The 13609-nt window shown below is 43.1% G+C and overlaps 1 protein-coding gene across 1 annotated transcript; it reads left to right on the top strand.

The window, feature by feature from the left end:
* Positions 1-2119: 2119 nt before the first annotated feature.
* On the top strand, positions 2120-7012 carry LOC134315242 (golgin subfamily A member 6-like protein 25). The gene is made up of 5 exons (XM_062996319.1): positions 2120-2400; positions 2850-5672; positions 5753-6251; positions 6350-6621; positions 6708-7012. The coding sequence occupies exons 1-5, from the start codon at positions 2137-2139 to the stop codon at positions 6900-6902; spliced, it is 4053 nt and encodes a 1350-aa protein (XP_062852389.1). The 5' UTR covers positions 2120-2136; the 3' UTR covers positions 6903-7012.
* The last annotated feature ends 6597 nt before the right edge of the window (positions 7013-13609 follow it).

Below are 13609 nucleotides of genomic sequence, written 5' to 3'. Positions count from 1 at the left end.
ATCGTCTGTGTAGACGCCCAACCTGCTGGTAGCAGAGCTGAGATTCGAACTCAGGAGTCTGAGATGTCAGCTCTGATGTGCTAGAGTGTTTTACCATTACTAAATGTAATCGTCTGCTTTTATTTGACTCCATCCTGGTAACGTAACGAGGGGTTTTACCGAGCTATCGCTCCTACAGGGTGCCGAACAGACCTCACCAGGTTTCCGTCTACCCGCTATCACGCTGTCTGCCACCCAGCCGTCTATCTCTCACATCATGGGTCGTTTTAAAGCTAGCTGCTCTTCTGCAGCGATCTGTTCTGCGATGCCTCTCATGCTGCTTAATGAAACCGAAAAAGCAAACAATATAAAAACAGGGGGTCAGTAAGAGGGCAGCACGAAAGCGGGCGGGAGACGCCGGACACTCACAGAGGAGTACAGGCTGATAGGTACCGAGACACTGTGGAGATGCTTTTATCACCGTGTGATGAAATTTCATATTACAAGCAACAAACATTTATTTTCACACGGGTGCATCAGTGACCGTTCCTCCTACAGCAGGGGCGTCCAAACTGCGACCTGCGGTCCCATTACTATTTTTGAAATGGCTCATGAGGTATTTTATAACACATAAAAAACATCAGACCCCAAAAAGGAGGGAATCAGACCCCCCAAAAAAAAGAACATCGGACCTCAAAAAGGAGGGAATCAGACCCCAAAAAGGAGAACATCAGACCCCAAAAAGGAGGGAATCAGACCCCAAAAAGGAGGACATTAGACCCCCAAATTGAGGAAATCAGACCCCAAAAAGAAGAACATCAGACCCCAAAAAGGAGGATATTAAACCCCAAAAAGGAGGACATCAGACCCCAAAAAGGAGGACATCAGACCACAAAAAGGAGAACATCAGACCCCAAAAAGAAGAACATCAGAACCCAAAAATGAGGAAATCAGACCCCAAAAGGAGAATATCAGACCCCAAAAAGGGGGGCATCAGACCCCAAAAGGAGAACACCAGACATCAAAAGGAGAACACCAGACCTCAAAAGGAGAACACCAGACCTCAAAAAGAAGGACATCAGACCCCAGAAGTTGAGGGCATTAGACCCCCAAATAGAGAGAATCAGACCCCAAAAAGAAGGACATCAGAGCCCAAACAGGAGGAACATCAGACCCCAAAAATCCTGATCTTTATCTTTTCTGAATGTTATAAATGAGTCGGTGCTGAGCGACCACTCAGAGCTGTGATGTCATAATGGAGACGGTGAGCCTACATGGTAACAGAGCAACATTCCATGTGTGTGTATGAGTGTGAGTGAGAGCAGCTACTGACCTGCAGCACTGGAAGCAGCTCTCACACACACAGAGGTTCAGCTGCCACGTTCGTTCTTCTCTACAAGAAGCTCCAGAACAAACCCGGTCTGATCTGTTTCTGTTTCATCTCAACATCAGAACTGATACAGCAGATGATCATTATATCACTTATATTATATATACTATACTATATATACTATACTACTGCTTTATTATATATTCTATACTATATATACTATACTACTGCTTTATTATATATTCTATACTATATATACTATACTACTGCTTTATTATATATTCTATACTATATATACCATACTACTGCTTTATTATATATTCTATACTATATATACTATACTACTGCTTTATTATATATTCTATACTATATATACTATACTACTGCTTTATTATATATACTATACTACTGCTTTATTATATATTCTATATTATATATACTATACTACTGCTTTATTATATATTCTATACTATATATACTATATTACTGCTTTATTATAGAGGAACGTGTAGAAACGTGGATCATGTGACTGATCACAGCGTGTGAGCTCTTCATGATCCTGCATAGAAACATCTAGCATAGAAATAATAGCTTTAAAAAGTATAAAACTATAAACTTGGTGTTTGTGTGTTTAAATCCACACGTTTCCACACGGTTCTTTATTCTAAACCCCCATTATTCATCATCAGGTGTGAAATCTGCTCAAAATAATAATATTAATAAAAGCTCTTCTGTGGCTCCGGGTTCAGTCCGGATCCATCATGGGGAGAATCGGGAGGCGTCTCCGGCGCCTCTTCTGCTGTGGATGCTGGGACGAGGAGAGCGACATGAGAGAGGAGGAACTCCGGCAGATCCAGAGAGAGATACGAGAGCTGGAGAGAGAGATCCAGCTGAGAAAGAAGGAGATGAAGAGAAAAGAGAAGCTGGAGAAGAAGAGAAAGCAGAAGGAGAAGGAAAGGAGAGAGGAGGAGGAGGAGGTGAGAGAACGACTGACCCGGGGGATCGTGGAATTTTGGAGATCCAGGAGGCTGGAACTGGAGAACCCCTGGGAGCTTGAGGAGAGGAGACGTGATGAGGAACGTCCTAGAAAAGTAAGTCATGTGACCTTATTGATGAGATTTGTGGCTCGTCCCTCCTCAAACCGGCGTCTGTGGGTCCTCACCACCACCGACCGCTCATCTGGTCAGAACCGTTTGGCCCTTGTTAGAGGCCCTCAAGTATTTATCCTGATCTGATCTGCTGCTGTTCCACGAGGAACCTCCATCAGCCCAATATTTAACAGATTCCTCACCCTCACACGCACCAGAGCTACCAAGAGGCGTCAACACGTTAGTTATGTTTTATTAATTCTGTTGATTATTTGATGTCCTGCACCAAACGTTGGTTTCAAATCTCTCACGTTCTACTCGACGGGTCTAAAAAGATTCTTCATCAGTAACATGAAGATTAAATCATCAGAGCTCCTGAATTCTCATCATTTTATTCCATATAAAATATTAAAAATCTTTAATAATTCTGTTTCTCTTCTATGTTTCGACAGACGCCCACAAAACCCAGCGGGCGACAGAGACGGTACAGAGTGCAGGACACGCCGATGTTCTCAGAAGGACCGGCTGACCTGGTTGACCGTATCAGATGGACTTTAGTGGATCTAACGGAGCTCGAGCTGCAGCAACAGAGGGCCGATTTTGATCGGAGGAGAAGGACGCTGGACGACATTCAGAGTGAGGTGGATCGCTTAAAGAAACTGGCCGTGAAGCTCCAAAACAAGTACAGCGTCCAGCAGGAGGACGTGACGACCGTCCGAGCGGATACGATGGTCAGACGGCTCAAAGATCTCGAGTTTACGGTGAAAGAGACTGAGCCACGAGGACAACGGTCGACCGTGGATGGATTTAAGAAAGAGCTGGAAGAAATCAGGAGGAGAATAAATGTAGGAGAGCACAGAGAGGAGAACCAGCACGGCTATTTAAACATCACAGAGCTGAAGCAGGAGATCGAGCTGGTAAAGTACGAAGCTCGACTGAACTATCAGTCTGGTGGGAGAACTGGGATGTACAGACTGAAAGATCTGGAGAAGGAACATCAGGAGCAGAAGGAGATTATAGGAGAAACGGCCATGCTGGGTCAGTCTGAGAGAAAGAGGCGAGAGGAACATCTAGATGAACGAGAGAGGGACTTAAAGAGAAAAATAAGAGAAATAGAGAGAAAGATAGAGGAGAAACATGAGCTGGATCTGAGAAAAGAGGAGGAGAAATGGAAGGAGGAGATGAAAAGGCAGGAGGAAAAGTCCCGGCTCAAGTATCAGGAGATGTTCAGAAAGAGGGAGGAGGAGATCAGGATGGAGAAAGAGGAGAACAGAACCAGACGAGAACGTTTCAGAGCTAAAGAGATGAAGCGGCGAGATGAACCACTTCAGGAGAATCTGGAGAAAGAACATGAGCAGCTCCAAGAACAGCAGATAAGAAATGTGGAAAAGCAGAGGAGTAAAGAGCTGCAGGAGAAAGAGGAGGAGCTGGAGAGAGAGAGAAAGCTGATGGAGGAGAAGCAAAGAGAGAGAGAAGCAGAGCTGGGAGAGACGATGAGAAAGCTCGAGGAGGAGAGAGAAAGAGCGAGTAAGAGAAAGGAGGAGGAATGGAAACGAAAGGAGCAGGAGATGAGGTCTCGTCTCCATGAGATGGAGAGAAAATGGATGGAGGAGAATGAGGAGAGGATGAAGAAAATGAGGAGCGAGACTGAAAGATTTGAGACGGAGAAGCGAAGACGAGAAGTTCAGTTAGAGGCTCTCTGGAGAGAGAAGGAAAAAATTAACGAGGAGAAAGAGAGGAGGTGGAAAGAAATGGAGAGGAAACTGGAGGAGGAGAAAAAGAGTGAGATAAAGGAGCTGAAAGAGAAAATTATGGAGGAGGTGAAAGAGACGGAGATGGAGCAGCAGACAGCCAGTGACATAGAGAAGGAGAAAGAGAATGGGATGAAAGAGGAGGAGGCACAGAAGGAGATAAAGGAGCTGGAAGAGAAAATTATAGAGGAGGTGAAAGAGACAAAGAGTATCCTTGAAGAGAAGAGAAGACAAGACGTTCAGTCAGAGGCTCATTTCTGGAGAAAGAAGGAGAAAATGAAGGAAGGGAAAGAGAGGAGGTGGAAAGAAATTGATAGGAAACTGAAGGAGAAGGAAGAGGAGGCAGAGGAGGAGAAAAAGAGTGAGATAAAGGAGCTGGAAGAGAAAATTATAGAGGAGGCGAAAGAGACAGAGATGAAGGAGCAGACAGACAGTGACATGGAGAAGGAGAATAAAAATGAGATGAAAAAGGAGGAGAATGAGGCACAGGAGGAAAAGAGTGAGATAAAGGAGCTGAAAGAGAAAATTATAGAGGAGGTGAAGGAGACGAAGAGTCGCCTGGAAGAGAAACAAAGACGAGACGTTCAGTCAGAGGCTCTCCTGAGAAAGAAGGAAAAAATTATTGAGGAGAATGAGAGGAGGTTGAAAAAAATGAAGAGCAAGATGGAAGAGGAGGAAAAGAGTGAGAGAAAGGAAATGAAAGAGAAAATTATAGAGGAGATGATAAAGACGGAGATGGAGGAGCAGACAGACAGTGACATGGAGAAGGAGAAAGAGAATAAGATGAAAAAGGAGGAGGCAATGAAGGAGATAAAGGAGCTGAAAGAGATGGAGAGTCACCTGGTAGAGAAACGAAGACGAGACGTTCAGTCAGTAGCTCATCTCCGGAGAAAGATGGAAAAAACGAACGAGGAGAAAGAGAGGAGGTGGAAAGAAATGGAGAGGAAAATGAAGGAGGAGGAAAAGAGTGAGATAAAGGAGCTGGAAGAGAAAATAGAGCTGGAAGAGAAAATTATAGAGGAGATGATGGAGACAGAGATGACAGACAGTGACATGGAGGAGGAGAAAGAGAACGAGATGAAAGAGGAGGAGGAGAAAAAGAGTGAAATAAAGGAGCTGGAAGAGAAAATTATAGAGGAGGTGAAAGAGAAACGTAGACGAGACAAACAGTCAGAGGCTCTCCGGAGAAAGATGGAAAAAATTAACGAGGAGAAAGAGAGGAGGTGGAAAGAAATGAAGAGAAAGATGAAGGAGGAGGAGAAAAAGTTTGAAATGAAGGGGCTGAAAAAGAATATTATAGAGGAGATGACAGAGACAGAGATGGAGGAGCAGAGAGACAGTGACATGGAGAAGGAGAATGAAAATGAGGTGAGAAAGGAGGAGAAGGAGGCACAGGAAAAAAAAAGTGAGATAAAGGAGCTGGAAAAGAAAAATATAGAGGAGATGATAGAGATGGAGATAGAGGAGCAGACAGACAGTGACATGGAGAGAAATATAAAGGAGGAGGAGGAGAACAATGAGAAGGTGAGGATTGATTCACTCCTCTGAGGATGAGGAGCTCATTTCCAGTTAATCATTGTAATAAACTCTTGATCTGATTCCAGCTTCTGGAACAGAACTTTCTGCAGCTTGATCCAGATTCTCCACCCAAAGAAATGACGCTCCTCACCAGCCGGCCCGTCGTACCGAACACCGACCCCACAGAAAACGAGCCTCACCAGAGCTTGGACTCCCGGTCTGTAGGAGCTGATGGTGATGCTCCTCAAAGTGAAGCTGAGCAGGTGAAGCTCGATCTGAGCTCCGACCCCACTAGAGACGAGACCCGTCAGTGCTCGGGGCCTCCGGCTGCCCTCGGCGCTCCTCCACCCCCTGAGGAGAGAGCCGAGACCGACGCCGTGAAGGAACTGCAGCGAAACGCTCCTAAAGTCATCGAGGAGAAGGAGGAGAAGGAATCCCGCTGTGAGGAGAAGAAGTCCGAATACAGGAGCACGCCGGGCCTGGTGGTGGAGTGGGTCAGTAATAAGATGAAGGAACGCTACCAGAGGAAGATGGAGAAGAGCTTGAGGAGAGAGGAGCTGGATGGACACAAATACTACGTCATGAGTAAATCATCTCCCACCATTTAGAAACCAAACAGCTTCTCCTCAACGTTCCAAACCTGAGAATCCATGCAGGATTTTCTTCTCTTTCTGTCCGAGCAGATTATGGTGGTTACGTTCAGGAGGTACAAGTGGCCAAATATGAGAGGCAGAAACAAAAGGAGCTGCAGAAGACGGAGCAGAGGCGCCAGGAACTGGAGGAGCGCTTCAGAAAGTGGGAGGAGAAAAGGGCCACGAAAAAGGCCGAGAAGAAGAAAGAGAAGCTCGCGGAGCAGGAGAACGAGGAGCATCGTGGGCTGGTGGATTGCTGGAGAAAGTGGCAGCAGAAGAGAAAACAGAAGAACATGAACGAGAAGGAGGACAGGAAAGAGAAGGTAAGAACAAGCTGGAAGTCCAGCACCAGATCTTCTTCTTAGATGGTTCACGTTATTGATGTCATTGGTTCTGTTTGTGACTTCAGGAGCTCAAGCAGCCTGATCGCTCTTCTCCAGACCCCGGAGAAGCTCTCACACCGAGCCCAGATCACCACGAGGAATCCCATCCTGATCCTCAAGAATGTAAAGCTCGGCTCATCCTGGTCAGGCCGATCAATAAGAAATTCAAACCCACAGATTACGAGTCGCGATTGTGCTCGTGCCTACCGCGTGTGGACTAAAAACATCAAGGAACTCACAGCGCAGGACGAGAAGAAGAAGAAAAGCTGCCGTGAGGTTTCCAGAGAAGAACATCAGAGCTCCTCAATAAAGTTAATAATGAAATGTTCTATCTGAGACTCTTATTGACTCCCAGAGTTCAGTAGGAGGAGCAGCGTGGAGTAACCAGGGTTCTATAAAGCTCCTCCTGCTTTAGAGGAACGTTGCTAACCAGGTCTGACAGTGTTGAGTATAAATGAACCCGGTTATCAGTTTAGTTTAGTTTAGTTGTTGAGTGAATAACTGAGAAGGTTATGTGTAAGAGTCTGCCGTGCAGGGCTGGCGCTGGGGGTGGGGGGGTGGGTGAGATTTTCTCACTGCCCCCCCAAGCGCAACACAAGCAAGGGGGTCCGTGTACCTTTGGTCATTCGTTTTTTCACTTCAAATCCAACAATTAAAAAAGTTTCAGTTTCATTTCAAATAACAAACAAACAGAAATTGAAAAACGGGTCGTATTTTAATTTTCCAAAATCAACATTTTCTATCAGTTCAACTGGAAATAAACGTGCAGTGCGTCGTCCCCTGTTGTTCTGACTTTTGTGTTTGTATATTTGACGTGCATATGTTTGCTCCATCTGCAAAAAAAAAGTAAACAATATGGGGAAGTCATTTCTGTACTGGACGTTGTACACCGCCGTGGTCAAGTTAGTTTTATACTGGATGATCGCCTGACGTCCGAGACGTCATTTATTTATTTTCTTGTATTATAGTATTTCTTTGTTCTCGGCCAATAAACATCCAAAAAATAACAAAATTGCACGAAGGGAGCGTCTACAAAGTGCATGAAGCAGAACGCTGATTAAAATGCATTAAATGTTGTAATAGTTACACAGTGACGTGTATGATTAGTTCTGCCTGTGTTACAGAATTAAGTTCTACACAGTAAAAAAAAAATAAAATAAAAAAATAAAAAATATATATATATATATATATATATATATACAGTATATATATATATATATATATATATATACTGTATATATATATATATATATATATATATAAATATATATATATATTAATGTAAATGTTAATATTGTGAAGACGGTGAGATGTTAGAGAACAACATTCTTTTTTCTAAGAATAGTTCTTTTATTTAGGAAAAATAGTTCTTGTGTGAATTACAAGGAAAAAGTTTGTCAGACAAAAAAGTCAGAACTGGGGATGTGTCGTCATGTTGTTACTACTTCTCAACACTTCATTATTTTACCAATCTTTAAATATTTAAATCGTTTAAATATTTTATAATCAACAAAACAAGCACAATCAACTCTTATTTTATTAAACAAATCTTTATTTAAGAGGCATAAATAATAATAACACATTTATAACTGATCACATAAAATAGTAATTATTTATTTATTAGTAATTATTATTATTATTATTATTATTGTTATTATTATTATTATTATTGTTATTATTATTAATAATATTATTATTATTATTATTATTGTTATTGTTATTATTATTATTATTATTGTTGTTGTTGTTGTTGTTATTATTATTGTTATTGTTATTGTTATTGTTATTATTATTATTATTATTATTATTATTAATATTATAAGCTGCTCAACTCTTTTACAGGAAACATTTTCCTCCACATTTTAAAGATCAGTAATTATTTATTTGCAGAATTGAGAAAGTTTGAATATAAATATGAATAATTATATTACTTATTATATAATAACAATAATAATATTACTATAATTAATTACACTATTTATATAATTATTATTATTATATTACTATAATTCATTATATTACTTATTTTATAATAATTATTATTATACTACTATAATTAATTATATTACTTATTATATAATAGCAATAGTTATATTACTATAATTAATTAAATTACTTATAAAATAGTAATAATTATATTACTATAATTAATTAAATCACTTATAAAATAACAATAATTATATTATTATAATTAATTATATTATTTACTATAATAATAATAATAATAATAATAATAATAATAATAATAATAATAATAGAGGGATGTTTTAAGCATCTAAATATTCTTATAAAGAAATGTAAAGAATCTTTAGAGTTCAGGAACAAAACAAGGACTAAAAGGTGAAGAAAACTTCAACATTTGATGAGAAGCTTCTCAGAGTTTCTTCTTTGAGAGATTGGAAAGACCTGGCCTCGGGATGCCAAGTTGACCCTTCTACAGTCCGAAGAAATGGATCTGCCCTGATAGAATCCTCTCTACTGAGGCAGCTGATCAGGTAGGTAGTAGGGGAGCAGGGCGGGTCGATAGGTTCTCACACAGACCCCCGGTGAAGCTCTTCCTCTGTGCAGTAGATGTGGAGAAGAAGGATTTAAAGCTGGAGGTTCAGGTCTGTGTGAAACAGAGATAGAAGGTGAGTAATAGTCTGATCCTCACCTGTAATTGACTTTATCACTCACGGCGAGAGGAGCTCTGATACCTTCACAATCATAAATCAGTCCAGCACATCATGAGATCCTGTCTTATTAAATCAGCTGTAGAGTCCAGACTTTACAGGCTCTGTGTACAGGTCACTCTAAAGGTCACTTCAATATAAAATAGCCAGAATTAATACAGAACACGCTAATCAGTCACGACTTTTAAAATGATCTGATCGCTGTGGGTAGCACTGTCGCCTCACAGCATTCTCAAGTGGATCGATCAGGGTCCTTTCTATGCGGAGTTTGCATGTTCTCCCCGTGTCTCTGTGGGTTTCCTCCGGGTGCTCCGGTTACCTCCCACAATACAAAGACGTGCAAGTGAGGATAACTGGAGATACTAAAAATTGGCCTAGGTGTGTGTGTATATACACTGATCAGGCATAACATTAAAACCACCTCCTTGTTTCTACACTCACCATTTTATCAGCTCCACTTACCATATAGAAGCACTTTGTAGTTCTACAATTACTGACTGTAGTCCATCTGTTTCTCTACATACTTTGTTAGCTCCTTTCATGCTGTTCTTCAATGGTCAGGACCCCCACAGGACCACCACAGAGCAGGTATTATTTAGGTGCTGGATGATTCTCAGCACTGCAGTGACACTGACATGGTGGTGGTGTGTTAGTGTGTGTTGTGCTGGTATGAGTGGATCAGACACAGCAGCGCTGCTGGAGTTTTTAAACACTGTGTCCACTCACTGTCCACTCTATTAGACACTCCTACCTAGTCGGTCCACCTTGTAGATGTAAAGTCAGAGACGATCGCTCATCTATTGCTGCTGTTTGAGTCGCTCATCTTCTAGATCTTCATCAGTGGTCACAGGACGCTGCCCACGGGGCGCTGTTGGCTGGATATTTTTGGTTAGTGGACGATTCTCAGTCCAGCAGTGACAGTGAGGTGTTTAAAAACTCCAGCAGCACTGCTGTGTCTGATCCACTCATACCAGCACAACACACACTAACACACCACCACCATGTCAGTGTCACTGCAGTGCTGAGAATCATCCACCACCTAAATAATACCTGCTCTGTGGTGGTCCTGTGGGGGTCCTGACCATTGAAGAACAGCATGAAAGGAGCTAACAAAGCATGTAGAGAAACAGATGGACTACAGTCAGTAATTGTAGAACTACTGGTAAGTGGAGCTGATAAAATGGACAGTGAGTGTAGAAACAAGGAGGTGGTTTTAATGTTATGGCTGATCAGTGTGTATATATGAAATGGAACAGTGGGAGCCTAGTGGGTGGAGCTTTGAGCTATCAGTCGGAAGGTTGAGAGTTCGAATCCCGGCTCTGCCATGCAGCCACTGTTGGACCCTTGAGTAAAGCCCGTAACCCTGTCTGCTCCAGGGGCGCCGTATAATTTCATTTATGACAAATAAAGAGGTTTTCTATAAGGATTGAACCCGGCGCACCATCATCTCACTAAGCTACGATGCTAAATAAGTGCTGCTCTGATTAATCCTGAAGAAGCTCTTGGAGATGTTCTGAACAGCCGCCTGCAGCCCTAACATCCGTTCCTATCCGGTTAAATAAAGACAGATAGATGATTTGGGGACGGCGGCCTGTGTTCTCGCCAGACGTCTGATGAGACGTCTGAGCCGTAACGACTCTGTTTGCATCTATTGCTGGTTATTGAACGTCTTCATTACAGCTGAAATCCAACTGCCGGACGTGTCAGCTGGATCTGTAACACGGAACGTTACCCAATTAAGACCTGGATTAGGACCTGGATCAGCAGGGGGCGGCCCTGTAACCGTGAGGGAGTGAACGGGGTGTGGTTTTACCCGGCACCCACAGATTCTTTACTCAGATCAGAACCAGACAATAAATACAATAAAATCACTAGCGAGCGGCGGTTTAACAATGCTGGAGGGGCGCAGATGTGCTACAGCGTGTAATATCACTCCGGTCCTGAGATGTGAGGCTGGTAAACATGTTTTATACAGAAGACAAATGTCAGATTCAGTCGTGTTGTTCTGTGTACCGAGAGTTTTATTGTTCATCTTGTACTGTCCAGCCAGCACCAGAAAGATCACACAAATAAACGTCCGGTTCAAACCATGAATTAATTTATGTCCTGGGATTTTAATTGTTGTAAAAAAACTGTTGTAACAGACAGTAGTAGGGGACATTTATAAGAAACAGTTTTAATGGGACATTTGTAAGGGGCAGTATTAAAGAGAGTTAAAAGTAAGGGACAGTTATAAGTAAGAGACAGTTATAAAGGACATTTGTAAGGGACATTTATAAGGAACAGTTTTAGGGGACAATTGTTTAAGACTTTACATAGAATTGTAAGAAACAGTTGCAAGGGACGGTTTTAAGGGACAGTTGTAGGGGACAATTGTTTGGGACTGTTCACAGATGTGCACTTGTCCGTGCGCTCTCAGTGCAGGTCCCAAGCTTGGATATGAATAAGAGGGTTGCATCAGGAAGGGCATCCGGCATAAAAACTGTCCCAGGTCTGGTAAGAGGACCAGATCCACAGCAGCTGAAACAAAATTCACTATTACTATTAACTATTTTTGCCACAATTGGTAATTCAGTGGTGTTTATATTATTAGGGCACATTCTAAAGTACATGGAACAGTGGTCTCTTCATATCCCTGGTGTGTAAAGGGATTGGGGATGAATTCTTAAGGCACTGCAGTGTAAAACGTGGACGTACCGCAGTTACTGCAGCAGTTAATCAGTAGTGAGAGATGCAACATTGGACTGAAGGTTAATCGCCTTTATGTGAGTGTGTGTGTGTGTGTGTGTGTGTGTGTGTGAGAGTGTGAGTGTGTGTTCTGCTGAACAACAAAATTTACACTTGACAGAGCTCAGTTAAAGATCCTGTTAAATTAGCTTAAACTTTTATACAGAGGCACTTGGATGGCATAGTGGCACCACCGCTGCTGAGACCTGGGTTTTGTGGTCAGATGAATCAGCATTCCATTCTTTTTTGGGAAAAAATGGACGCTGTGTGCTCCAGACCAAAGTCGAAAAGTATCCAGACTGTTATTATCAACATGTCCATAAGCCAGAGTCTGTCATGGTATGGGGGTGTGTCAGTACCGGGGTCTGTCATGGTATGGGGGTGTGTCAGTACCAGGGTCTGTCATGGTATGGGGGTGTGTCAGTACCAGGGTTTGTCATGGTATGGGCGTGTCAGTACCGGGGTCTGTCATGGTATGGGGGTGTGTCAGTACCAGGGTCTGTCATGGTATGGGGGTGTGTCAGTACCAGGGTTTGTCATGGTATGGGGGTGTGTCAGTACCAGGATCTGTCATGGTATGGGGGTGTGTCAGTACCAGGGTCTGTCATGGTATGGGGGTGTGTCAGTACCAGGGTCTGTCATGGTATGGGGGTGTGTCAGTACCAGAGTCTGTCATGGTATGGGGGTGTGTCAGTACCAGAGTCTGTCATGGTATGGGGGTGTGTCAGTACCAGGGTCTGTCATGGTATGGGGGTTTGTCAGTACCAGGGTGTGTCATGGTATGGGGGTTTGTCAGTACCAGGGTCTGTCATGGTATGGGGGTGTGTCAGTACCAGAGTCTGTCATGGTATGGGGGTGTGTCAGTACCAGGGTTTGTCATGGTATGGGCGTGTCAGTACCGGGGTCTGTCATGGTATGGGGGTGTGTCAGTACCAGGGTCTGTCATGGTATGGGGGTGTGTCAGTACCAGGGTTTGTCATGGTATGGGGGTGTGTCAGTACCAGGATCTGTCATGGTATGGGGGTGTGTCAGTACCAGGGTCTGTCATGGTATGGGGGTGTGTCAGTACCAGGGTCTGTCATGGTATGGGGGTGTGTCAGTACCAGAGTCTGTCATGGTATGGGGGTGTGTCAGTACCAGAGTCTGTCATGGTATGGGGGTGTGTCAGTACCAGGGTCTGTCATGGTATGGGGGTTTGTCAGTACCAGGGTGTGTCATGGTATGGGGGTTTGTCAGTACCAGGGTCTGTCATGGTATGGGGGTGTGTCAGTACCAGAGTCTGTCATGGTATGGGGGTGTGTCAGTACCAGAGTCTGTCATGGTATGGGGGTGTGTCAGTACCAGGGTCTGTCATGGTATGGGGGTGTGTCAGTACCAGGGTGTGTCATGGTATGGGGGTTTGTCAGTACCAGGGTCTGTCATGGTATGGGGGTGTGTCAGTACCAGAGTCTGTCATGGTATGTGGGTGTGTCAGTACCAGGGTCTGTCATGGTATGGGCGTGTCAGTACCAGGGTCTGTCATGGTATGG

Source organism: Trichomycterus rosablanca, chromosome 5 (genome assembly GCF_030014385.1).
Source record: "Trichomycterus rosablanca isolate fTriRos1 chromosome 5, fTriRos1.hap1, whole genome shotgun sequence".
Classification (NCBI taxonomy): domain Eukaryota; kingdom Metazoa; phylum Chordata; class Actinopteri; order Siluriformes; family Trichomycteridae; genus Trichomycterus; species Trichomycterus rosablanca.
This window is presented reverse-complemented; position numbering and strand designations above follow the sequence as displayed.